The sequence below is a fragment of the Nomascus leucogenys genome, chromosome 4 (genome assembly GCF_006542625.1).
Source record: "Nomascus leucogenys isolate Asia chromosome 4, Asia_NLE_v1, whole genome shotgun sequence".
Taxonomy (NCBI): Eukaryota; Metazoa; Chordata; class Mammalia; order Primates; family Hylobatidae; genus Nomascus; species Nomascus leucogenys.
Genome location: NC_044384.1, coordinates 99,037,842 through 99,064,664, shown reverse-complemented (window position 1 = coordinate 99,064,664; position 26,823 = coordinate 99,037,842). Strand labels below are relative to the sequence as shown.

At 45.7% G+C, this 26,823-nt stretch overlaps 3 protein-coding genes across 6 annotated transcripts in view; 1 reads left to right on the top strand and 2 right to left on the bottom strand.

The window, feature by feature from the left end:
• Positions 1-241: 241 nt before the first annotated feature.
• Positions 242-11,882, bottom strand: GLT8D1 (glycosyltransferase 8 domain containing 1). 3 transcript variants are annotated; one of them, XM_003257171.3, is made up of 10 exons: positions 11,246-11,882; positions 7,312-7,363; positions 7,129-7,227; positions 3,535-3,748; positions 2,275-2,392; positions 1,967-2,051; positions 1,669-1,781; positions 1,168-1,334; positions 936-1,048; positions 242-787 (listed from the first exon to the last, which is right to left on the bottom strand). In XM_003257171.3, the coding sequence occupies exons 2-10, from the start codon at positions 7,325-7,327 to the stop codon at positions 597-599; spliced, it is 1,116 nt and encodes a 371-aa protein (XP_003257219.1). In that variant the 5' UTR covers positions 7,328-7,363; positions 11,246-11,882; the 3' UTR covers positions 242-596. The 3 variants fall into 3 exon arrangements, with proteins under 3 accessions (XP_003257219.1, XP_030667489.1, XP_030667488.1); XM_030811629.1 differs by having other exon boundaries at positions 242-842; positions 11,246-11,564; XM_030811628.1 differs by having other exon boundaries at positions 11,475-11,556.
• On the top strand, positions 11,781-13,980 carry SPCS1 (signal peptidase complex subunit 1). The gene is made up of 4 exons (XM_003257175.4): positions 11,781-12,081; positions 12,443-12,502; positions 12,592-12,678; positions 13,494-13,980. Exons 1-4 carry the CDS (start codon positions 11,845-11,847, stop codon positions 13,617-13,619), a joined length of 510 nt encoding a protein of 169 aa, XP_003257223.1. The 5' UTR covers positions 11,781-11,844; the 3' UTR covers positions 13,620-13,980.
• Positions 13,981-15,507: 1,527 nt separating this feature from the next.
• The window catches only part of NEK4 (NIMA related kinase 4), a 59,986-nt gene continuing 48,670 nt past the window's right edge, over positions 15,508-26,823 (bottom strand). The window contains exon 15 of one of the 2 annotated variants that reach the window (XM_030811624.1): positions 15,508-15,721. In XM_030811624.1, coding sequence (XP_030667484.1) covers positions 15,638-15,721 — 84 coding nt within the window. In that variant the 3' untranslated portion in view covers positions 15,508-15,637. Of the gene's footprint in view, positions 15,722-16,556; positions 17,636-26,823 lie in introns of those variants that run through there. The other variant, XM_030811623.1, reaches the window with a different exon arrangement.

Sequence of the window (26,823 nt, the reverse complement as noted above, 5' to 3'; positions counted from 1 at the left end):
AAAGTGCTGGGATTACAGGCGTGAGCCACCGTGCCTGGCCTTTTTTTTTTTTTTTTAACATTCTAAGCAGACTGCTAAACTGTTCTCTGTATAATGTGTGTTAAGTTATGGTATGCATGAGCTGTGTAAATTTTGTGAATATTATATTAAAACCAGGCAATGTGGAATCCCTAAATTCTGTAAAAAGACAATTCATCTCACTGTGAGTGGAAGTAGTTATCTGGAATAAAAAAAGAAGATACCTATTGAAAAATGTAAGTTTTATTTACAGATCAGGCCACAGGTTACAAAATTAAAACCAACAGCAGTTTTGAATTATCTGTACCAGCTAGCTGAACTAGCCATATCAGTTGTTCTTTCCAGTCATTCAGCATTGTAGTAAGAAAACACTTGGTAAGGCAGATGGAGACATATTTACAGTCTATAGTCTGTCTGGGAAGCTGACTGCCAGACAGAGCAGTTTGTCATCTTTACCCAGCTGACACATCTTTTTCCATGGCTTGCTACTGATAGGCATCGAAGCCTAGCAACTGTTACTTCCCACACATGCTATCTTCCAGGACTTCCTGAGAAATGCTTATAGTTCAAATTCTGTTTCACTTTATGTTTGAGATCTCGGTATATCTTCGGATTAGGTTGAATTTTCCTGTTGGGTCTGGAATATACCATTTTTCCCAAACATCAGTATATGAAGCAGTCCTTCCCCATGGCTTAAAATGTCCATTCCAATGGAGTAACTTGGCAGCCTTTACAAACTGAGGTGAATATCGTTTTCCAGCACTGGAACCTTATATTTGAGACAAATAGCCACATCATTGCGCCATGTGAAATTGTGCAGAAAACTTAAGGGAAAGAAAGAATATACCCCATCCCTGAGGATAGTTCTTTAGATAGCAATTCTTTACTAGCTTATGCCACTGGTTAATTCTACTTACCAAGGTGGCGTACATTCCACATAGGATCGATGGTAGAGTGCTGTTGATAAAATACGATAAGCAGAGGAGGTGTTGTGATGCTACCAGCCAGGGTTCTGCTATACAATCCCTCTCTTGGGACAGAAAACAAATGTTTGTTAGTGAAAAGTACTGACTAACTCCTGTTACTCAAGACTCACTCTCGGAATTGAAATGCAACAGTTTTTCACAGCTAGGCTAGTTACATACTTACTCTACATTGAGTTTCATCCATTTTTCCAGTTGGTTAGTTATATTCTGTCGTTTCCATTCTGTCAGGTTTGCAACAAAAACTCCAGGATTAAATGAGCAAGTGCTGGCTTTCATGGAAAGCTTACGAATTCTTTCCTTTTTATAGTCAAGATAGCCAATGTAATTGTACTAAAAACACAAATAGGATATATGTACTTACTGCTTCAAACAGAATAGATACAATGTTATAACCAGTAGAGAGAAGAGCTGTTAAACTATGACTTCTTCAGATTAGAAAATAGATACTTGAAATTCCAAGTTAGAATAGGAACCTAGATGTTGACATAATAAACCAGATGTTCAAGAAGAACATCTGTCCATGAAGAAGTCTACAGAAAAGCAGGCTTGAGTTTTGGGATGAAATGATTGGGGAGTGTAAATTGCAGCAAAGAGATCCCTGAATTTGCAACCTCTTCCCATTAAACGATAATGTAGCAAGAGGGGTGTTTGGTAAGCAATTTACCTGGTTTCCTGCTCCACGGATGACAACTTTAGTAGAGGCTGAATCACAATCTTCTGAAAATGCAGCTGCATGTCCTGGCTTCAGTGGTGTATTGTAAAGGGCAAGAATATCACCTGAAATAGACAAGATGTTAAGATGTACATTTCAGTTGCCTTGAGAGTTCCCTGTTACTCCCACTTCTCCCTATGGTGATCTTTTATAAAACCATAAATAATCACTACAGCCCACTGTAGCCCATTATTTAGCAATTGTACTCAGTCTGGGTGGAGAACAGCACTCATGGTGACATTTTTGATACCTTGCACAATTACATCATCATCCATGTATATGGCCTTCTTTGCGCTGGGAACCAGAATTGGCAAGTAGAACCTTGCAAAGGTTAACTGGAAAAGGAAAGAATAATTGGCATAGGATACTGCACTGGCTGTGCCTTTATTTACATAGAAACTCCTAGGATGCTTTCAGTACCCATTCAGGAGAAGAAAGGACTCTTAGAACCACCCAGGCTTGGTCCCCAGGAAACTACTTGCACTATACCCACAGATACCCAGGTATTCCATTATTTCCTAATACTGCCAAGTACAAAGAAGGATGCATGGAACTCACAGGTTTCATGGATTCCCCCTGGTCAGGATCCTCCTTTACTTTCCCTTCCAAAAGTTTAGGGTCAAAATTGACAATTTTGTATCTGATGCTTTTCAGGGAATCACTGTTGAGCCAGGACCTGATGAAGATAAAACACTACATTTTAGTTTCAAATAATGTCTCCAAACCAATGAGGGAATAATGCAAAAGAAACCCTATGGACCAAATAGGTGTTTTCAAGCTCCTTTTATCTCTGAGCTTTGGTTTCCTCGTCTGAAGTGAGGGTAATTCTCACCAAAGTCCCTCCCTGAATTAAGATTTTATGGCAATTATCTTCTAACACTAAAACTACTCTAGAAAAACAATATAGAATTGAGAACATTTCATCACCACCTGGACCATCCAACTCTTAATCCTCCAAATACACTAGGAAGAAAAGGAGTCAAAGTGACGGTACCAACAGTAATCTCTTATCTACAGACTGACTTCTTAATTCACTGTGGTGACCCTAATTGCACCACTGAAGTCTGAGGCACTACCTGTAAGAAAAAACTGTTTGCTAAAGGAGTACTGCACATTTTTTCTAGGTCAGTTTCAAATCAGTGTTTTGTGGATACTTAGTGTTATTTCTGTAGTCTATTTTTATACAGCTTCTGTTTCTGTATTTTAAATGGGTTCAGAATTTACAGCTTTAAAAACTAAATATGAACCATGGAGAGGGCCACAAGGACCAAAATGTTTTAGAAATTTGACAACTGGTTAATTTGTTAGACCAACAAATTTGGAGTAAGTTTTATAAGTCTTATTCATTTTCAAAACGGATTGGACTATCCAAGTTTCCCCAGATCACTCTGGGCCAGGATTTGGATCAGGATCTGTGATCAGCTTCATAACACTACCTTGCCATTGTTGCTAAGTCCCTTCCCACTCTAGACCAGAACTGCTCTGAGCATGTCCATGTAATAAGAACTTGTGACTTGTAAATCAACATTTACTGCTGCCTTCACTGAGAAAGTATTATCAAAACACCGTCAGGTGGGGTTAACAGTTCAGAGTGACAGTTGACTTACTTCCTGGCATGAGCTCCTTGTATCACTTCTCCTATTATGGGGATATGCTCATAATACAGTCCTAAAAAAATATGTCATTTGTACGGTTTATCAGTGGTACAATTTCAATTGTATAAAACAACACACAAACCACAGAAAAACAGTTCCTGGATTGGCAGCTGGCCTGCTCTAGATCATCCTCTAGAAGCAGAAACACGTAAGCAGAGCTCACCGGAGATGGTCTGCTGTATTGTTGAGAGTAACAATGTAGAAAATCACATTGGAGCGAGTGTTCTGCTGAATGCTGTTTATGGCTGCAATGGCCCCCCCAAGCCTGTCTTCAGATGCAGCAATGACCACAGGAATCTCCTCTTGTCTCCCATCTACTGCATGTCGGAGAGCATTTGGGACAAAGTCTATAGGTTGAGGCCCCACAATTCCTGAATCTGAAAAAACAAGGAAGGCACTGTGATACAATCTCATGGGCTTTTGATATAGAGTCCAAGACATGGAAAAAGGGAAGGTAAGGATTATGGTACTGATTTACCTCATTCTCCCCCATTAAACTGAAGCATATAGCCCTGAAACTTTCCCTGTATGTAAATAAGCTTTTGGAAAAGTGGAGGAAGCATTTTTTAAAATACACTGACAGCACTTTGATATACTACTGGTAGGAAAATTGTGGGCGGCAAGCCACCCAGGCGCCGAGGCAAGAGACCGAGGACACGAGCTGTTCCAGTATAATAAAATATAAAACAAGAATAGTTATACCAGATATAGATCTTAGATATGATTATATATTAATATCATTAATCATTAGTTTGTAGCAATTACTCTTTATTCCAATATTATAATAATCCTCGCTCTATAATCATAACCTAGGAAAAACCAGGCCATACAGAGATAGGAGCTGAGGGGACATAGTGAGGTGTGACCAGAAGACAAGAGTGCGAGCCTTCTGTTATGCCCAGACAGGGCCACCAGAAGGGCTCCTTGGTCTAGCGGTGACGCCAGCGTCTGGGAAGACGCCCGTTGCCAGGCGGACCGTGGTCTAGCGGTAGCGAAAAGCGTCAAGGAACAATACCCGCTACTTAGCAGACCTGGAAAGGGAGTCTCCTTTTCCCCGGGGGAGTTTAGAGAAGACTCTGCTCCTCCACCTCTTGTGGAGGGCCTGACATCAGTCAGGCTTGCCCGCAGTTATCCGGAGGCCTAACCGTCACCCTGTGATGCTGTGCTTCAGTGGTCACGCTCCTAGTCCGCCTTCATGTTCCATCCTGTACACCTGGCTCTGCCTTCTAGCTAGCAGTAGAAAATTAGTGAAAGTACTAATAGTCTCTAATATGCAGAAATAATGGCGTAAGCTGTCTTTCTCTTTGTCTCCTCTCTCTGCCTCAGCTGCCAGGCAGGGAAGGGCCCCCTGTCCAGTGGACACATGACCCACGTGACCTTACCTATCATTGGAGATGACTCACACTCCTTACCCTGCCGCTTTTGCTTTGTATCCAATAAATAACAGCGCAGCCAGACATTCGGGGCCACTACTGGTCTCCGCGCATTGGTGGTAGTGGTCCCCCAGGCCCAGCTGTCTTTTATCTCTGTCTTGTGTCTTTATTTCTACACTCTCTCGTCGCCACACACAGGGCAGAAGCCCACTGACCCTGTGGGGCTGCCTGGACCCTACATCTTTAAAATATACTGACAGCACTTTGATATACTACTGGTAGGAAAATAACAGAACCTGTTAGAATGTATTGTGGCAATTTGTATCAAGAGTTTCCTAAGGACAAAATCTGAAATATAATCAAAAGAAAGAATTTTACTTAAATTTGAAAACTTAGCAGCTCACTAAATCAATGTTTTTCAAGTCACAAATCACAAGTAGGCATGAAACCAACTGAGTGAGTCACAATCAATTTATACACAAAAAGTTTCTGGATTGCAATAGAAAACTGAAGTAGAGGCTGGGCGTGGTGGGTCACGCCTGTAATCCCAGCACTTTGGGAGGCTGAGGCGGGTGGATCACTTGAGATCAGGAGTTTGAGACCAGCCTGATCAACATGGTGAAACCCCATCTCTACTAAAAATACAAAATGAGCCAGGTGTAGTGGTGAACGCCTGTAATCCCAGCTACTTGGGAGACTGAGGCAGGAGAATCGCTTGAACTCGGGAGGTGGAGGTTGCAGTGAGCTGAGATTGTGCCACTGCACTCCAGCCTGGGCAGCAATAGGAAAACTCCGTCTCAAAAAAAAAGAAAACTGAATTAGAATACCAAAGAAAATATAGTGTATCACATAAGGAAACTGCAATTACTGTCCTGTATACATTCTTGGCTTTCATTTTTTTTTTTTAATTCCTCATTGAACTCTGGTATTTACTATGTGCCAGGCAATATCTAGGCACTGGGGTTACAGCCATGAATAAAACATCCCTAACTTTCTGAGGATAGACAGCCAATAAGCAAATACACATGTATGTACATGTGCTACATGTAATGTATTTCCTATTGTAGGGCTGCCATCAAAAAGTCTGAAAGCTGTTGTACCAAAAGATGTTATCCTGTGGAAACAAATTAATAGACATTAAAATTATGTATGAAGAGTTTCTACCATCACAGTGACATGCTTATGATATACAGAAAAACATGTCATGTACAGTTTATATATAGTACAATCTCAACTGTACAGAAAAAAAGATGTGTAGGAAAAAACTGGAAGGTACTAAGCCAAAATTGTAAATGAAATCATTCAACCAACCAATATTTATTGAACAGCTAGTATCAGCCATCATCCATAGGCACAGAAGATAAAACTACACAAATTGCCTTCATGGAGCTTGAATACTGTTGTCTCTTTTTTTTTTTTTTTTTTTTTGAGACGAAGACTCACTCTGTCACCAGGCTTGAGTGCAGTGGCGTGATCTTGACTCACTGCAACCTCCGCCTCCTGGGTTCAAGCAATTCTCCTGCCTCAGCTTCCTGAGTAACTGGGACTACAGGGGCATACCACCACGCCCAGCTAATTTTTGTATTTTTAGTAGAGACGGGGTTTCACCATGTTGGCCAGACTGGTCTTGTACTCCTGACCTTGTGATCTGCCCACCTCGGCCTCCCAAAATGCTGAGATGGTCTCGATCTCTTGACCTTGTGAGATGCCCACCTCGGCCTCCCAAAGTTTTGGGATTACAGACGTGAGCCATTGCTCCTGGCCGCTATTCTCTTTTTTATAAACTTTCCTACCAGGAACATGCATTACTTTATATGTATCATACATATATACACGTGATAAAACATGCTATCAGAGCACTCCGTGAAAGTCAGGGGAAAGCTATTATAGTCTCTCACTCTGGTCAACTATGGTGGGTGGCAATCCAAAAATGATTTTTGACAAACACTCAAGCCTCAAACATTCCTCAATACCAAGGGAGAACAGTACGAATGACTAATTCAATATACTGGGCAATATATTATACAACACAGTGATTTTTAAAAATCATTTGACAAACTTTTATTGCTACAGTCCCACTGATGCAGCTGCACAGCTGAAGGAAAGTAACTAGACTGACACTCCAGTGACTAGAGCAAGCATGAAACACCAAGGACACTTGTCTGCCCTCACTTTCTGAAGCCCTGTCCTGCTGACATATGAACAGATGGCAGCCCTCAGAGGCTCTCCTAAGGCCTCTGATTTGGTGAAAAGGAATATTCTGTCAGATCAAACCCTTAACAAACAACTGATAGTACTACTGGAAAAAGAAGAACTTAGGATGTGCGACAGAGAATACCAGGTCCGCAACAGATTCTAAGGCATTATTAGTAGTGTTCCCATACCTGTAACCTCATTCCTTAACAAACTGCTCAAGCGGAGGAAGTTATGGTGCAAAACCAGTAAGAAGAGAGCAACAGCCAGGACCAAGATGATGATGTTTACTGAAATAGATAGGGAAAACCTATGTTATACCTCTTTATCTTTGACCAGGTATAAAAACAACTTAACTTGTAGAAAGAGCATACCTTTACGGAATGACATCTTTTTCTTCTGTCATATAAATATTAGTTTTTAACCCTACAAAACAAAAACAAGCCCCCAAAGTCAGTAAGTACATGAGAAGGGACATCAAAATGCCCTAACGCTTTTTTTTTTTTTTTTAATTCAGGAAGAAACGAGGCATATACAGTATTCTGCCAGAAACTCATTTTGAATTAACAGTTTCCAAGAACCCAATTTGGGATCTGAAATTTTTGTGGTAGTCATTAATAAAAAACTTAAAAATAAGTTGGAGAAATAGATAGCCTTAGCCTTGTACATTATACATCACAAGATGAAAAGCAAAAGAAACATTTAAGAATTAAGTTTCAGCCAGGCAGGGTGTCTCATGCCTGTAATCCCAGCACTTTGGGAGGCCAAGTGGGGTGGATCACGAGATCAGGAGTTCAAGACCAGCCTGGCCAAGATGGTGAAACCTCGTCTCTACTAAAAACTGCAAAAATAATTAGCAGCTGCTCAGGAGGCTGAGGCAGGAGAATCCCTTGAACCTGGGCAACAGAGGTTGCAGTGAGCCGAGATCACGCCATTGCACTCCAGCCTGGGCGACAGAGAGACTCTGTCTTTAAAATAAAAAATAACGTAACATAACATACTTAAGTTTCTACTTAAAATTCCTAAAGTAGACATGGATTCAGGTTGTCTATGACCAAGTAACATAAGGTCTTAGCCTCATCAGTAAAAGCATGCCTGTTCAGAGTTGTATCCCATTCACCTTTAACATGAGTGTCCTCAGAGAAAAGAATATTATCCAAATTCACTTGACAAACCCACAGCAGAGAAAAAGTTACAAAAATTCACAAAATCCAATCGATATCAAAAGTATGGAGTGCATTTCTAGCCATTGTAACTAGCAAAAAAAAAAAAAAAAAGGCTTATTTTAGTTTATTATTTTTTGAAACGGAGTCTCATTCTGTCGTCCAGGCTGGAGTGCAGTGGCACGATCTCAGCTCACTGCAACCTCTGCCTCCCTCATTCAAGCGATTCTCCTGCCTCAGCCTTCCCAATAGCTGGGATTACAGGTGTGCGCCACCATGCCCAGCTAATTTTTGTATTTTTAGTAGAGATGGGGTTTCACCATGTTGGCCAGACTGGTCTTGAACTCCTGACCTCGTGATCTGCCCACCTCAGCCTCCCAAAGTGCTGAGATTACAGGCGTGAGCCACAGCGCCCGGCCAAGAAAACATTTAAGGTGCTATTTTCAAAAACCATCTCTGTTAGCTAGCTATTCATCTCTTAAGAAGGTGGTGTCTAATTGTCACCCTGTCCTGGTTGGTCCTCCTCAGCTCATCTGACCTTCACTTTTTCAAAACAATTCAGTGGAAACAAGATAGTAGGTGGAACTAAATTTATTAAAAAAATAAATTCCTTCAACAAGCTCTGGGTAAAATGTTTCCTTAAAGACATTTTACCAACCAAGATATCGTGAACCTACCTTTTAACCCTTTCTTACTTCATCTTCACCCATAGTAGTACCCAACACTTACATAAGGCTATTAATTTTGCAAAGCACTTTCAAACATAGCATATTGCAATGCAAGTTAGTTCATTTGTTTTTTTAGACAGGGTCTCACCATGTTGCCCAGGCTGGCCTCTAACTCCTAGGCTCAAGCAAGCCTCCTGCCTCAGCCTCCCAAGTAGCAGGGACTACGGACAAAGTAAGTTTGAATTAACTTCATGCTAGGAAAATTGTGTGCCTACCAGGCACTTAATTTCTCAAGGCCTTTGTAAAGAAGAGAAATATATTGAAAAACTGTTTAAAAAATTAGGGTCTGGGCACAGTGGCTCATGCCTATAATCCCAAAATGAAAACAACAAGGCTAGGATGGGCGGATCAACTGAGCTCAGGAGTTCAAGACCAGCCTGGGTAACATTGTGAAAGCTCATCTCTACAAAAAATACAAAAATTAGCCAGGCATGGTGATGTGCACCTGTAGTCCCAAGCATTTGGGAGGCTAAGGCAGGAGGATCACCTGAGCCAGGGAGGTCAAGGCTACAGTAAGCCATATTCATGCCACTGCACTCCAGCCTTGGGTGACAAAGCGACACTCTGTCTCAAAAAAATAAAAAATAAAAAACAAAACGGGATCAGCCAGGCACTGTGGCTGATACCTATAATCCCAACTATTCAGGTGGCTGGGGTGGGAGGCTACCTGAGCCCAGGAGTTCGAGACCAGCCTGAGCAACATAGTATGACCATCCCCTGACCCCATATCTAAAAAAAATTTCTTTTTAAAAACGGGATCACAGGCCAGATTACAAATTAGGGGGAAAATACACATCTTTCTTTCTTTCCTTTTTTTTTTTTTTGAAACAGAGTCTGGCTCTGTCAGCCACGCTGCAGTGCAGTGGCGCCGTCTCGGCTCACTGCAACCTCTGCCTCTCAGATTCAGGCAATTCTCGTGCCTCAACCTCCCGAGCAGCAGGGACTACAGGTGTGCACCACCACGCCCAGCTAATTTTAATAGAGAGAGGGTTTCACCATGTTGGCCAGGCTGGTCTTGAACTCCTGACCTCAGGTGATCCACCTGCCTCCGCCTTCCAAAGTGCTGGGATTACAGGCCTGAGCCACCAGGCTCAGCCCACACACATCTTTCCAAAGCAGTATATATGAAGTACAATGTATCAGTGAACTTCCTCTCATACACATCAGGGCCGCATGGCTCATGTCTGTAATCCCAGCAATTTCGGAGGCCGAGGTGGGTGGATCACTTGAGGTCAGGCGTTTGAGACTAGTCTGGCCAACACAGTGAAACCCCGTCTCCACTAAAAACAAAAATTAGCTGGGCGTGGTGGCGCATGCCTGTAATCCCAGCTACTCAGGAGGCTGAGGCAGGACAATCCCTTGAACCCAGGAGGCGGAGGTTGCAGTGAGCTGCGATTGGACCACTGCACTCCAGCCTAGGCAACAGAGCGAGTCTTCGTCTCGAAAAAAAAAAAAAAGGCCACACAGAGATATATCTATTTATACACACAACAGAAAGTCTGTTCAAACACACCAACAAATACAGAGCATGGGAAGGAAACAGGAATAAACTCTTGCCCATCCCTCTTTCTGCCTTCTACACGTCCTGACTCCTGAGGTCAGAAAAGTGTCAAACGTGTCTGCATTTTACTGTTTGGTCTCTGCCACGTGCAAGGATGAAAGGGCACTGAGGATATACAAACACTTTCTCCTACCCTTTCATCTGGCTGGCTCCCACTTGGCATTCAGAAGTCAAGGTAGCCTCCTCCAAACTCCACGTTGAGCTGCACCTCCCCCGAGCTCCCACATCTGGGCCTCCCTCTCCCAGGGCTAATCCTTCTGTCATGTATTTCTGGCGTGATGTGGCTGTCTCCCTTGACACGCTCTGGGCTCTTCCAAGGCAACAGCCTGGTCTTGGTAACAACCGTGTCCTCGGTCTGCTGTCTGGCACAAACAAGGTGCCGTGAATATTTGCTGGTTGCATGAATGAGGACAGCAGTCCCACCCTGTCCCAGGAGTGCCTAGAATCCCACTGTTTGTGGCTAACCCAGAATACATAACCTGGGGGCCGGAGAGCCAGCTGGGACCCAGAGGCCCGGGTTCCTCAGAACGGTTTCTCTCCAAAACGTGGGCATCCCACCTGGCTGACGGTAACGGAGGAGGGTCTAAGATTTAGAGATACACCACCCTTGAAAGAGAGGCTGAGTGAACCTTTGGCTGGCCTCTATCGGGAGGGCCCAGCCTGGGTCTGTGAGGGTCAGTAAAGGCGGCCAGAATGTGAGAGGGCAGAGTTCGGGAGCCCCCAGATGAGGGACTCTCTACGCGGATGAGAGGGACAGCCGAGCACCGGGGTCCCCTCTCCAAGGGAATTCTCTCTCTTGTGGATGCCGCCTAGGGTAGCCCCCCTAAATTCCAAGGGTCAGTAGGGCCCCCCTTACACTTTGAAGTGATCGGAAAGTGATGTGACGCTCCAGGGATCCCGCCAGGCTCAGAGATACCCCTGGTTAGGACTCCGACAAGTCGTTCTCCTCAAAGGCTCGCCGCGGCCGCCCTTACTGCAGGCGATGGAGGAGATGAGGATGCAGCCCGCGTCCCGGCCCGCCCTGCCAGCTCAGCGCCTGCGCCGCAGGCCCCGGAGCCCAGCCTGTTGTCTGGCCGCCCGCGTACCCTGCACGCTGGGCCAAGCCCACTTGCCCTCTAGCTCCGTGGCAGCCGCGCAGCCCCACAACGCCCAGCCAGCCCGCGGCGGTAACCGCTAGAGCGTCGCGCCAAGCAGGCGCCGCGGGGCAGCCCTGCCGCCGAGGTCCTCGCAGGGAAAAGGCCGTCGCCATGGAGACGCGACGCGCCCCGGCGGCCACTGGGCCGCGCAGGCACTGTCAAGGACAGTTTTCGAGACGGGGTCCGCGGCTCCAGGCACCCAGCAGCACTGACGGCGAACCCTTCACGGGCGCGCGATGCCTCGACACGGCGGCCGCCACCACCACCTCAGCTGCCCTCGCGAGCGGCACGCCGCGGCAAAAGCGCACGTCGCCTAGCGATGGCGCGGGGCGGGGACACGGGCTGTACCGGCCCGTCGGAGACTTCCGCTTCCGGGGCCGCCGCCATCGCTCTCCCGAGCTTAGAAGGCCCGGCTGCCGACGCGCAGTGCCAGACCTTGGCCCTCACGGTCCCTAAGTCTCGATCGCCCTCGCCTCGCAGCCTGCCACCCGCGCTCGGCTGCCCGCCTCCTCAGCCAGCCATGCTGGAGCATCTGAGCTCGCTGCCCACGCAGATGGTGAGGGCGCAGCCCGGGGACCTCCGCACGCCGTTCTTGTGCCTGGCAGCTTCGAAGCCCATGTCGGAGCACCGACCGGGTGCTGCGCTGTTCCGGGCCAGGATGGTTACCCTCCACCCTCTTTCCCGAATTGCCTCCTGGGTCCCCTTCTCTTCTACTCCGCGAGAATCTCCTGTCCGTTCTCCGTGAGGGTGTTTCAGTTCCTCCCGGGAAGCCCAGAATTTAATACCTTGCCCAGGCCCTTAGGAGAGCGGGAGACCCTGATGTTGGGGTTACCCTGTGCCAAAGTTGTGAGGTCAGGGCAGGAATTGTATCTCTTCGGCGGTGGAACCAATTCTTTTTTTCCTCTGCTTCACCCCAGGATTACAAGGGCCAGAAGCTAGCTGAACAGATGTTTCAGGGAATTATTCTTTTTTCTGCAGTAAGTATTGGTTTTACATTTAATCTCCGCCCCCGCCTCCCTCCCAACCCTCAGTTTGAGTGTGTTTAATATACTTCATTTGTCTCTAGATAGTTGGATTTATCTACGGGTACGTGGCTGAACAGTTCGGGTGGACTGTCTATATAGTTATGGCCGGATTTGCTTTTTCATGTTTGGTAAGGAATTTGTGGGTGTTAGTGGCAACTTGGGTTTTGTGAGTCGGGTTGGTTAGACCTCAGTAGTGAGACCCAAAGCCAACGTTTCCCTCATTCTTCCAAACAGCGTTTCCCTTTGCTATCATTGGAAAAGTAGAATGCGTTTCCCTTTGCTATCATTGGAAAGGTGGTGTCGGATGGTGCGAACTATATAAAAGGACACAGCTTATTTCCTTTGGCAGCTACTCTAGGTAATAATCTTAAGGTCAAAGCCAGCAGGAGTTTTTCATGGTGCTCACATTGCCCCCTCACCTTTTATTTATTTATTTATTTTAAATTTTTTGAGACGGAGTTTCACTGTTGCCCAGGCTGCAGTGCACTGGGGCGATTTCGGCTCACTGCACCTTCTGGCTCCCGGGTTTAATCGATTCTCCTGCCTCAGCCTCCCGAGTAGCTGGGACTACAGGCGCCCACCACCACACCCAGCTAATTTTTGTATTTTTAGTAGAGACAGGGTTTCCCTGTGTTGGCCAGGCTGGTCTCAAGCAATCCGCCCACTTTGGCCTCCCAAAGTGCTTGGATTACAGGCGAGAGCCACCACGCCTGGCCCCCAACCTTTCTTTTAGGTTTTAAAGCCATTTGTGTAGGCAGTGAGCCTGTTGCCATCATCTTACAGTATTTTGCATGGATGGTGGCACAGAGCCTTTATCGGAATATGGATTTTTTTGCTTTTTGTTCCCTCAGCATAGGAGTCATTTGGGAACCTGGTATTATATGTAATGATTTTTTAAACTTTTAATAGCTATAATTTATGCATTTCCTCTTTTCTGGCCCAGCTGACACTTCCTCCATGGCCCATCTATCGCCGGCATCCTCTCAAGTGGTTACCTGTTCAAGAATCAAGCACAGACGACAAGAAACCAGGGGAAAGAAAAATTAAGAGGCATGCTAAAAATAATTGAGGTTTTCATGATTCAGCACCTGCTTTTGTTTCCTGTGAGATAAGCTAAATTGCTTTCATACCCCAGATAAGAGCTAAAACCACCTAATGCTCTTATGGCACAGCTGTGTATAGATTTAGTTCTCTTTATACTTCATTTCTAGCCCAGTTGGGTTTTGATTTATATAAGTAGTTTAGACCTTCTCTTCATAATCTTGCTCTGAGATGGGGAACAGAACACACAAGTATGCAGTTTCTTTCAGGTGTAAATAATGAAGAATAAATGCCTCATAAATGATAGTACAATGTAACTATCAAAGTTTTATAATTCATTATGAGTTGTTTAACCATTTTGATGTTTCCAATTAAACCTCATAGTGCAAGTTCTTTGTCTAAAGGGTCTTCTGTTCATTATTCTGCAAGGAAGATAATTAGTAAAAGCCTAAGTTAGAAGTTCATGGCCAGGTGCAGTGGCTCTCACCTATAATCCCAGCACTTTGGGAGGCTAAGGCAGGAGGATGACTTGAGCCCAGGAGTTTGAGACATTTCATGGTATATAATTAATAGTTGTCACTAGAACATTAGTTTCATGTGAACAGGGACCTTGTTTTGCTCACTGCTGTCTGCCCAGTACATAGAAGAGTACACGATGCATTGTAAGTACTTAAGATTTATTGAATGAATGAGAACTGCATTGTACAATATGGTGCCACTAGACACGTCTATTTAAATTAAAATATAAAACTTACCAAACTAGCCATGATTCAAAGGCTCAATAGCTATATGTGACTAGTGGCTACCATATAAAACATTTCCATCACAAAGTTTCATTTATCAGATCTTCTATAGAACCTTGAATAAAATTTAATAGACAAGTGATTTTGTATTTAACATTTCACCTTTATTGAATACCTATAAGGCCATTCCAATAATGGATCATGTACTAAGCAACAGGAAAAAAAAAATGCAAGAAGTAAAGGTTGTGCAGGTGATATTCAGTAACACTGCAGTATAGCCAGAGCAAGGACATAAAACTTCCTTAGCTTTATAAGTCTATGGAAATCAAAACTTCTAAAAGTGAAAACCAAAATCAGAATTACTGACACTTTAGGCCAGGCATGGTGCCTCAAGCCTGTAATCCCAGCATTTAGGGAGGCCAAGGCAGGCAGATCACCTGAGGTCAGGAGTTCAAGACCAACCTGGCCAACATGGTGAAACTCCATCTCTACTAAAAATACAAAAATAAGCCAGGCATGGTGGCATGTGCCTGTAATCCCAGCCACTCGGGAGGCTGAGGGAGGGGAACTTGAACCCAGGAGGTGGAGGCTGCAGTGAACCAAGATCGCACCACTGTATTCCAGCCTGGGCAACAAGAAGACCATCTCGAAAAAAAAAGAATGATTGACATTTTAGAACTAATGCTAAAAGAGTATCACATCAAAGTCTCTGAACTGTGGCCAAGGGTATATTCGGAAGAAAATTCATAGTCTTAAAGATGAGTTTTTAAATTAATTTAGGAAGATGAATTAAGCACTCAAGTAAAAACAATAAAAGTGGGAAGAAAACAATGTTTAAACAAAACAAATATATACGGCATGGGAATAAGAAAGTATGGGGGAAGTCAGGTGTGGTGGTTCATGCCTATAATCCCAGCACTTTCGGAGGCCGAGGTAGGAGGACTGCTTGAATGCAGTTTTAGACCAGCCTGGGCAAGAGACTTCCTCTCCACAAAAAATTTTAAGAATTAGCCAGGTGTGGTGGTGCATGCCTGTGGTCCTAGCTACTTGAGGGGCTGAGGTGGGAGGATCACTTAAGCCCAGGAAGTCAAGGCTGCAGTGAGCTATGATCACCTCACTGCACTCCAGGCTGGGTTACAGACCAAGACCCTGTCTCAAAAAAAAAAAAAAAAAGATACGGGTGAGATTCCTTTAATTCTAATAAAATATCTACTTTATACCAATACATTAGAAAAATTAAGTAAAACTGATGACTCTCCAGAACGATGCAGATTTCCAAAACATGCACGGAAAGGTGAATAGCTCAAGGATACCAAGTTTGCCAAAGATTTGTTCCCAACTGGGCATTGGGACTTGATGGTTTTGCAAGTTTGAGTTCTAGCAAACCCTTCAAAGGGAAAATAAGAGTTATCAGAAACCAGGCTGTGAACACTGTAAAAGGGCAGGAAGTATTGTTTTATTCACCACTATATCCCCAGCTCCTGGCAGAGAACCTGGCACACAGTAAACTCTTAAATAAAAATTTGTTAAGTGTGCCGGGCACGGTGGCTCACGCCTGTAATCCCACCACTTTGGGAGGCCGAGGCGGGCGGATCACGAGGTCAGGAGATCGAGACCATCCTGGCTAACACGGTGAAACCCTGTCTCTACTAAAAAAATACAAAAAAATTAGCCAGGCATGGTGGCGGGCAACTGTAGTCCCAGCTACTCGAGAGGATGAGGCAGGAGAATGGAGTGAACCTGGGAGGTGGAGCTTGCAGTGATCCGAGATCACGCCACTGCACTTCGGCCCGGGTGACAGAGCGAGACTGTCTCAAAAAAAAAATTGGTTAAGTGGCTGTAAAGGAAACATTTCATTAGAGTATTTCTGTGAGTGTGTATAATTTTCAAAGATATATTTTTAGTTATAGAAACTGAAAACAGGGCTGGGCACAGTGGCTCATGCCTGTAATCCTGGCACTTTGGGAGGCTGAGGTGAATGGATTGCTTGAGCCCAGGAGTTCGAGATCAGCCTGGGCAATATGGTGTAACCCTGTCTCCACAAAAAATACAAAAACTAGCCAGGTGTGGTGGCACACGCCTGTGGTCTCAGCTACTAGGGAGGCTCAGGCAGGAGTATCACTTGAGCCCCAGAAGTGGAGGCTGCAGTGAGTTGAGATCATGCCACTGCACTCCAGCCTGACTGACAGAGTGAAACGCTGTCTCAAAAAAAACCACCTGAAAACATTTCTGGAGCAATATTTATTTTTAGAGTCCCTCGAATACAGAAGTGAAAATGTACTATTCAAGACTTGTATTTAACTTCATAAAATTTCTTTCCTAGATGGGTATCACCTCTTATTAAACAACTAATAAAATATGTGCTATATAATCATACATTTAAAACATGGAAAGACAGCTAATATCTTAGAGTACATGAAGACAAACTTCAGGAGACAAACATTAAATATATCCAAAAACTAAATGGACCTGGACTTTGCTTACAAATTGCTTAAATGGAAATGAAATTTGTGTTTAAGAAATGTTTTCACTGATGGAAAAATAAATCTAACAAAACCATTATGTAAAAACATACTGATTTACAAAGCCAATGTGTCTCAGTTTTAATTTGTATATACTCTAGATGAGGTTTACATTAAATGAGACTATTAAAAGTCCATCAATGTGTAGAAAAGAAATTCAGGTGCTCAAGTACTAGATAGAACTTCATATTCTTTAAATCTATTTCTAGAACTGTGAATTGACTTTTTAAAATTTTATAATTTATCAACTACTCCTTAAGGTTATTAACACTAGCAGGAATTATGATGACATATTATGTCATGTTTCTCCTATTGCTTTTATCTCTACATTACAATATAAAATTTTCAATCCAGCATTTTATAGCTCTGTGTTTAAGTTAATTAGTACCTTAAAAAAATAAAATTCTAAATATAAACTTGGTGGATTAAGGCTCAGTAAACAAACAAACAAACAACAGATTTGTCCTCATAAAGAGAATATGAAAGCCAAAGTTTTTTTTCTTTCGTGATCCTGCTTCATATTCTGTTCTGTCCAATTTCTTTTCTGTAGGAAAACCCCAAAGAGATATAAAAAAGAGATATAAAACAGTGGTGAATGGCTTCCAAATGACTGTTTGCCCTTGTTTTTTAAGCCAAACACCTCTAAAAATAGGTCTTTAATTCTGGCAGCAGATTAGGACAAATGCTCAAAAATTCATGTTTTCTTCAAAAAATTTCAACTGGCGAGCTTTCACACTGTAAGTTGTATACTTTTCACCCATGTGCTCCTGCAAACGTACCTGTTTGAGAAACAAAAAGAAAATCAGTATGTAGTAGGAAAAAATATTTCTGTAATCTTAGAGGAAGGGCTTTTCTAAGCATGACATCCAAGGTGGAAACCATACAGGAAAATACTAATAGTTCAGTTTACATAAAAATTTTAAACTTCAAGATGTTTTGAAAAGTCATAAGAAATTAAAGAGCAAACAATAAACTAGGGAAAACATTTGCAACATTCATGCCAAAGGATTAATAGCATTCGTATATAAAGAGTTCTTAAAACAAAATCAATTTCATAGATAATTCAGCAAATTCATTTATATATGTATGTAAATGTAAATCCCATATATTTACAAAATAATCATATAAATAACCACTTAGTGAAATGGGAAAAGTTCCCTTGTCCCTCCTGCAGGGCGTGCGATGGGGGTGTGGCTCGCTTCTTCAGTGCCCCACTGCTCAAACCTCTAGGGGACCATACAGACAGGCAGGCTTTGGGGCTCCGACCCCATGGTAGTGTCTAGCAGTGAATGTTTACAGCTGAAGCCCCAGTGGGCGTGTGTTACAAGGTGCTCTTTTAGTTTAGCCATCTGTAGGCAGCTTGTGTTAGCTCAATTAGACCCTTGCCCTATCACAAGGACAGAGGGCTTTCTGTACCCCAGGGTTCTTGCCTTGGTGTACCGGAAGAATCAGATCACACGTGGGCTTGGAGAATGACTGCAAGGTTTTATTGAGTGAAAGTAGCTCTCAGCAGATGCGGGAACCTACAGATGAAGGGAGATGGTTTTCCCCTGGAGTCTGGCCGCTCAGCGGACACGGTTCTCCTCCAGCTACCCTGGCCAAACTCCACCTCGTTCTGCTGGTCGATGGCTTGCTGGCATGCTGGCATCTGTCAGTGTGCTCTTCCGCTGGCATGCTCCCCTCGATGTCCTCTCAATGTCCAGCTGCTTGTGTCTTCTTCTGCCAATGTGTTCCTCTCAACATCCAACCTCTTATCTGTGTTCCTGCGAGGGTCTCGGGGGGGTTTTATAGGCACAGGATGGGGGAGTGGCAGGCCAGGGTGGTCTTGGGAAATGCAACATTTGGGCACAAACCAGCAGTGCCTGTTCTCGCCTAGGTCCATGGGCACAGATCTGAGGGTGGAGCCCTAGCCAGAGGCCACGCCCTCCCTTACCCAGTACTTCCGTCCCCCTTCCATATCATTAGCATACATAAAATTCAACCTGACCAGTAATAAAAAAAGTACTATGTGACATTCAATGTATGCTTGTGGAAAGAACTGTTCAAAATTAAAATAACACCTAGTATGTTAAACAGATACTGTGAACCTCCTGAAACAATGCACTGAGGGCATATCACTTCTATGGTATTCCTGCCAAAAATGTATAACCTAAATCTATTCATGAAAAAACATCGGAAAAATCCAAACCAAGGGACATTTTATAAAACACACAGCCCAGGCTGTCTCATCCTTCTGAGCAGCCTGCCCTGAATCCTCTCTCTCTCAGGGTGTACTGCCTATTCTGCACTTAACTTTCAAAATATTATTTTTCTTTTGCAATAAATTATTCTATGCTGCAAAAAATAAAATAAACATATGGCCCTTACTCCTCAAAAATGTCAAAGTCAGCCAGGCATAGTAGCTCACGCCTGTAATCCCAGCACTTTGGGAGGCCAAGGCAGGCAGATCACCTGAGGTCGGGAGTTTGAGACCAGCCTGACCAACATGGAGAAACCCCATCTCTACTAAAAATACAAAATTAGCCGGGCGTGGTGGCGCATGCCTGTAATCCCAGCTACTCGGAAGGCTGAGGCAGGAGAATCGCTTGAACCCGGGAGGCGGAGGTTGCGGTGAGCCAAGATCGCACCATTGCACTCCAGCCTGGGCAACAAGAGCAAAACTCCCTCTCAAAAAAAAAAAAAAAAAAAAGTCAAAGTCAGGAAAAACAAAGTGAGGAAATGTTTCAAATTTAAAAAAACATACAATTAAATATAAAATGTAATCCTGTTTGGTTCCACATCCAGCATGACACCATAAGGAGCTCTGTAAACCTCCCACCACCCTCAGTGGCCAGGTACCGTGGTTCACATCTGTAATTCCAGCACTTTGCAAGGCCAAAGCGGGCTGATCCCTTGAGCTCAGGAGTTCAAGACCAGCCTAGGCAACAGGGTGAAACTTTGTCTCTACAAAGACTACAAAAAATTAGCCAGGTGTGGTGGTGTGCACCTGTAGTCCTAGGTACTTGGGAGGCTGAGGTGGGAGAATGACTTCAGCTGGGGAGGCAGAGACTGCAGTGAGCCGTGATCATGCCACTGCACTTCAGCCCAGGCTACAGAGCAACTCAAAAAAACCAAAGTCTCTGGAAATGGTGCTAAGAGAAAATGACATTCGAATTTTTAAATAAAAATTATAGGAGGCTATTGTTTTGGACTGAACTCCTGCACCACTGATGGCAGTCGCGGGCCATCCGGAGCAGCCGCTACCATCGCGCTGGCAGCAGCAGGGAGGTGTGAGCGGTGATGGCAGGAGCAGCTGCAGAAGAGCAGTGGCACCACTGGCATCTGTACCCCTGAAGCAGCTGACCAGGCCACGCCCACCTTCGCATGGTCAGGACCTGCCCCCAGATCCGGATCCTCCACCACTCCGGACACCTGCTACAGCTGTGGGGAGGGCGAGGGGAGGTAGCAGACAGTCCCCAGAGCCGCCCCTGGGAGCCCCGCCCAGAGCCCACTGCCCTGGAGGTTGCTAGGATGGGGCCAGGCTGTCACCTGCCGGTGGGGGAGCAGCATGGTCGGGCGCAAAGGGGCAGGCAGAGAGGTGCCCCAAGGCAGAGCCAGGCCCGAGCGGCCCCAACTGTCCCCGCAGGCTCGGGGGTGTCTGTTCCCACTACCTGGCCTCTCCCTATTACCCCCACCCCCAGCTCCAATCTCAGAGTGGGGTAAGCCCAGGCACGGTCAAAGCCCGGCCAGGTCTGCGCATGTTTGGGGCAGCAATGACACACCAGCACCCTGCCACTTTGTCCCCCTCCGGACTTTGGGCTCCAACAAGCGCAGGATGGAGAGAGTAAGCTGAGCAGGAGCGGAGGGCAGCTTGGCACTGGCCTGCACGTGTACCGTGGCATGAGCAGCCTGGGCCCGAGCAGGAGGCAGACAGGCTACTGGGCAGAAGGGGGCAGGTCCCCGGTGAGGCCCCACCTTTGGGCCAGGGAGGGTGCGAAGGCTGGGGACCAGGCTGCTAGTCCCATAGACCAGAGTGGGAACTTGTGGTGCCTTTTCTGGGCCTATCCATGGACCAGTCGGCAGGTACTTCCTCCCATTTAAGCCCCCTAAAAGCCCTGGGCTCAGCCAGAGCAGAACAATGGGACGGCCAGCTGCAGGGAGGAGCTACCCTCTCTGCTGAGAGCTCAATACTCATCAAGATGAGTGGGGCTGAATACTCCATGAGATATCCTGTCTATGGAAAGGAGATGCCCCCTGTGGATCTCCTCTGAGCTGTTCTCCCTTTTTTTCTGAGACGGAGCCTTGCTCTGTCACCCAGGCTGTAGTGCAGTGGCGCAATCATGGCTCACTGCAACCTCTGCCTCCTGGGTTCAAGCGATTCTCTTGCCTCAGCCTGCCCCGTAGCTGGGATTACAGGCACATGCCATCAGGCCCAGTGAATTTTTTTTGGTATTTTTAGTAGAGACGGGATTTCACCATGTTGGCCAGGCTGGTGTTGAACTCCTGACCTCGTGATCTACCCACCTCGGCCTCCCAAAGTGTTGGGATTACAGGCATGAGCCACCACGTCCAGCCTGAACTGTTCTCTCAAAGAAACTCCTCTTCCTCTTGCTTACCCTTCACTTGTCCGCATACCTCTTCCTGGTCACAGGACAAGACCTCGGGACCCATGAATGGTGAGGCTAAAAGAACTGTAAACAAACATGTTAGGAGCTGAAACATGCCTCTTTCTCACCACGTTGCATGTGAAGAGGAGAGAAGAGCTGTGGCCCTTCAAGGAGCCCAGACCTGGGAGCTCCCCAAGCCAGGGCTGTGACTTCCTCTTTGGGGCACTGTGGTCCCTGGCATCTCCAAGCTTCCCCAGTGTTCCCCGGTGCCAGCAGTGGAAGCTGCTTGAGGTGCACCTGGTCTGGCCGTAGCTTCGCAGAGGACCAGTACCCATGCCAGCACCTGGAGCTGCCCGCCCCGCTGCAGCAACTAGCGTGTCTGACTGCACAGTAGCTGGACCCCATGCTCACTCCCACACCCCTCACCGCTCCATGCCTGACTCTCCCTTGGCAGGCATGGGATACAGGCTGGTAATATAGTGCAATGCCAGGCCATGGGCAGAACAAGCCCAGTGGGCCCAAGTAAAACTCAGGCAAAGGCGCCATCAGCCACAGACGTTTCTGGCCAGAAAAGTGACACCCCAAAGATCTCGTAACACTAGGCCCAACTGTCCAGACTAAAAATCATAATGGAGTCACTCATGCTCACCAAACCGAAATTGAGCTGTCATCTGGCCTTTCAAGAAATCGAGAGAATGAAAGAGGTAACAGCCTAATTTCCCAAAGAGGCCAGTTTCAACTGACGTCGTATGAAGCTCTCTGTTTTAATCTTTCATCTGCAGTAACCTGATGTTAACCAATCAGCTTATTTTTCCATTATTCTGTCTCCGTGTCCCCACCCTAAAATGACCAATCCACTTTTTTTCTGGAGCAACCCTATTAACTGAGACCAATCCACTTTTTGTTCTTTTTTTCTTCTTTATCCAACCCCTTTTCTGTCTATAAAGCCAATCTCCTCTGCTTCACTCATTAGAACACTTTTTCTATTTTATAGAATGAAGTGTTGCCCAATGCTAGAATCACAATAAACCCAATTGAGATCTTTAAACAAAATGTGTTATAATTTTGTCTTTTGACAGAAGAAACATTTATTTGAGAAAATCTAAACTTTGCTAAGAACGTTAAGAGTCAGTGCTATGAGAATCATGACCAACTGCCACCTTTCTCCACCCCACCTAAGTGAGACAAAAATTCTACTCCAGGCCAGTGAAGGCAAGAACACAGGCCTTTGTTTCCCTGCAACTTCCAGTTGAAAGGTTATCTTCTTGGGAGGGCAGGACATTGGCAGATCTCATCCTGCTGCCTGTTGTTGAGGCTACATTTCAGGAGGGTGCAGGCAAGAAGTGGGAGCTCCCTTCTTCCACCTAGCCCAGGGTACTAGGATGTAGGTTCTACTTTGGGTACAGGACTGCTAAAAATTATGGGGCCCAGGCCAGGTGTGTTGGCTCACACCTGCAATCCCAGCACTTTGGGAGACCGAGATGGGTGGATCACTTGAGGTCAGGAGTTTGAGACCCAGCCTGGCCAACATGGTGAAACTGCATCTCTACTAAAAATACAAAAATTGGCTGGGTGTGGTGGTGAGTGCCTATAATCTCAGCTACTTGGGAGGCTGAGGTAGGAGAATCACTTGAATCCAGCAAGCAGAGGTTGCAGTGAGCTGAGATCGCGCCTCTGCACTACAGCCTGAGTGACAAAGCAAGACTCCATCTCAAAAAAAAAATTATGGGGCCCCAAATCACCTCTTCCCCAGACCATAAAGTGAAGATTCCATGTTAGTGAAATGCCAAGAAGTATGCCAAGAAGACCAGAGGCTACTGCCCATCTCCCTCCAAAACCGAGTGCTAAGTTTCTAAAGTGGGGGTATCACTCGGAAGAGTGCCATTGTCTCCACCCACAGCTCCATAGCCATCCTCACAAACTTTGCTTGGGAATAGAAACAGGCCATAAAACAGAGCACCAAATCTCTTCCTAAATGAACTGACTTCATTTGGAACAGAATATGGAGTTCCAGCCTCAGAGTGCTTTCAAAAAGAGTGGAAGTATAACTGAGTACCTCCACTTTAATTAAATTATTATTATTTTTTTTTTTTTTTTTTTGAGACAGAGTCTTGCTCAGTCACCTAGGCTGGAGTGCAGTGGCACGATTTCAGCTCACTGCAAGATCTGCCTCCCAGGTTCATGCCATTCTCCTGCCTCAGCTTCCCAAGTAGCTGGGACTACAGGTGCCCGCCACCACACCTGGCTAATTTTTTTTGTATTTTTAGTAGAGACGGGGTTTCACCATGTTAGCCAGAATGGTCTCGATCTCCTGACCTCGTGATCCACCTGCCTCGGCCTCCCAAAGTGCTGGGATTACAGGCATGAGCCACCACACCCGGCTTATTATTATTATTCTTTGAGACAGTCTCACTCTGTCGTCCAGGCTGGAGTGCAGTGGCACAATCTCAGCTTACTGCAACCTCTGCCCCCCGGGTTCAAGCAATTCCCATGCCTCAGCCTCCCTAGTAGCTGGGAGCGTATGCCACCACACCAGGCTAATTTTTGTATTTTTAGTAGAGACGGAGTTTCGTCATGTTGGCCAGGCTGGTCTCAAACTCTTGACCTCAAGTGACCTGCCCACCTCAGCCTCCCAAGGTGCTGGGATTACAGGCATGAGCTACTGTACCTGGCCTCAATTATTTAATTATTTTAAAATTCTTTATTTTCTCTCTCTTCTTTTCCTCCTTTTTCCCACTTCCTACTTAGCTCTTTAGAAATACAATTATAGGCTGGGCATTGTGGCTCATGCCTGTAATCCCAGCACTCTCTGGGAGGCCGAGGCAGGTTGATTACCTAAGGTCAGGAGTTTGAGACCAGCCTGGCCAACATGGCGAAACACTGTCTCTATTAAAAATAAAAAAATTAGCCAGGCATGGTGGCAGATGCCTGCAATCCCAGCTACTTGGGAGGATGAGGCAAGAGAATCGCTTGAACCCGGGAGGTAGAGGTTGCAGTGAGCCGAGATCATGCCACTGCACTCTAGCCTGGGCGACAGAGTAAGACTCCGTCCGTCTCAAAAAAAAAAAAAAAAGGAAATACAATTATAGCCTTTTACCTTCTCTTCATCAGACACTCCCTACAGGGGTAGTTCAACTATGTGCTTAGAAGCTCCAGAGCAGAACTCTTTCTTACCCACTAGGAGGTTGTCTCGAGAGATAACAGTAGATTCACAACCCAATGCCTGCCCACAAAGAAACCAGCAGTCACCACCTTGATCACCTGGTAGATAAGCCACCAAGCTAGCACGCAGACCCCTACAACTGCTCGCTTCCCCCCAACCCGCCATGTCCCATTCATGTTAGGCCCTTTTTTTTGAGATGGAGTTCCGCTCTCGTTGCCCAGGCTGGAGTGCAATGGCACAATCTCGGCTCACCGACCGCGACCTCCACTTCCTGGGCTCAAGTGATTCTCCTGTCTCAGCCTCCCAAGTAGCTGGGATAATAGGCATGCGCCACCACGCCTGGCTAATTTTTTTTTTTTTTTTTTTTTTTTTTGAGACGGAGTCTTGCTCTGTCACCCAGGCTGGAGTGCGGTGGCGCAATCTCGGCTCACTGCAAGCTCCGCCTCCCGGGTTCACGCCATTCTCCTGCCTCAGCCTCTCCGAGTAGCTGGGACTACAGGCACCCGCCACCACGCCCGGCTAATTTTTTTTGTATTTTTAGTAGAGACAGGGTTTCACCGTGGTCTCGATCTCCTGACCTTGTGATCCGCCCGCCTCGGCCTCCCAAAGTGCTGGGATTACAAGCGTGAGCCACCGCACCCGGCCACGCCTGGCTAATTTTGTATTTTCAGTAGAGACAGGGTTTCTCCATGTTGGTCAAGCTGGTCTCGAACTCCCAACCTCAGGTGATCTGCCCGCCTTGGCTTCCCAAAGTGCTGGGCATACAGGGGTGCGCCACCGCACCTGGCCTACGCCCCCTTTAAAAGTGCTTGCTTTCTGCTCCAAAGGAGGAGTACCCTTAAAGGCAAAAATCCTCTACTTCCCCTAAGCTAAGCTTTGGAATAAAAAGTCACTTTATACCAGACCTTGCTCTTGTTAATTGGACTCTGCAAGCGGCAAGCAACTGAACCTGTGTTTCAGACACAGCAGTAGAAAGGCAACTGGGAGGAGATAAGCCAATTCATTGGAGATGTAAACTAAACTATAGGCTGGGCTAGTTTGCAGAGAGGATTACAAAGCTGGGAGGAGGCCTCTTGGGGTCAGAAAAAAATCTCAGATACTGACATTGCGAGCAATCCTGTCAAAAGAGTCCAAATTTAATCAGATCAGTCTGTGGAGTGATGTATGCCCCATGGCATTGTTGAAAACAATAAAGCAATCAGCCAGAAACTATAGGGTCTTAAAAGTTAGGTGAAGTCAGGGAAAGAGAGTAAAGAAAGCCCTTGTACAACTATAGACATTCCAAGGTAACTGTTAGCACCCAAGGCCGCACGCATGGATGGGCAACATCAGGGGCTTTATACTACAGGGAAGGGAAAGAGGAAGGAGACAGACTTACTAAAACAACTCAGTCCAGGAACGGTGGCTCACACCTGTAATCCCAACACTTTAGGAGGCCGAGGGGGGCGGATCATGAGGTCAGAAGATCGAGACCATCCTGGCCAACATGATGAAACCCCGTCTCTATTAAAAATACAAAAATTAGCTGGGCGGGGTGACATGTGCCTGTAGTCCCAGCTACTCGGGAGGCTGAGGCAGGAGAATCACTTGAACCAGAGTTGGAAGTTACGGTGAGCCAAGATCGTGCCATTGCCCTTCAGCCTGGCAACAGACCAAGACTCCACCTCAAAAAATAAATAAATAAATACAAATCCAGCCAGTTACTATACAAATAAATAAGTATATAACAATCCCCAAGGGGGCCAATACCGAGTGAAACAATGCATTATCTAAAATGTCCAGCTTCCAGTAAAAAGTTGTAAGAAATGCAAAGAAATAGGATAGTATGACACATATGCTGGAAAAAAGCAAACAAGAGAAACTGCCTGTGAAAGCGGCCAGATGTTAGATTCAACAGACAAAGATTTCAAAGTACGCAGGGCACGGTGGCTCACGCCTGTAATCCCAGCACTTTGGGAGGCCGAGGTGGGCAGATCACAAGGTTAGGAGTACAAGACCAGCCTGACCAATATGGTGAAACCCCGTCTCTACTAAAAATACAAAAATTAGCCAGGTGTGGTGGCATGCACCTGTAGTCCCACTTACTCGGGAGGCTGAGGCAGGAGAATCGCTTGAACCTGGGAGGCGGAGGTTGTAGTGAGCGAAGATCGTGCCACTGCACTCCAGCCTGGGTGACAGATTGAGACTCTGTCTCAAAAAAAGAAAAAAAAAAAAGATT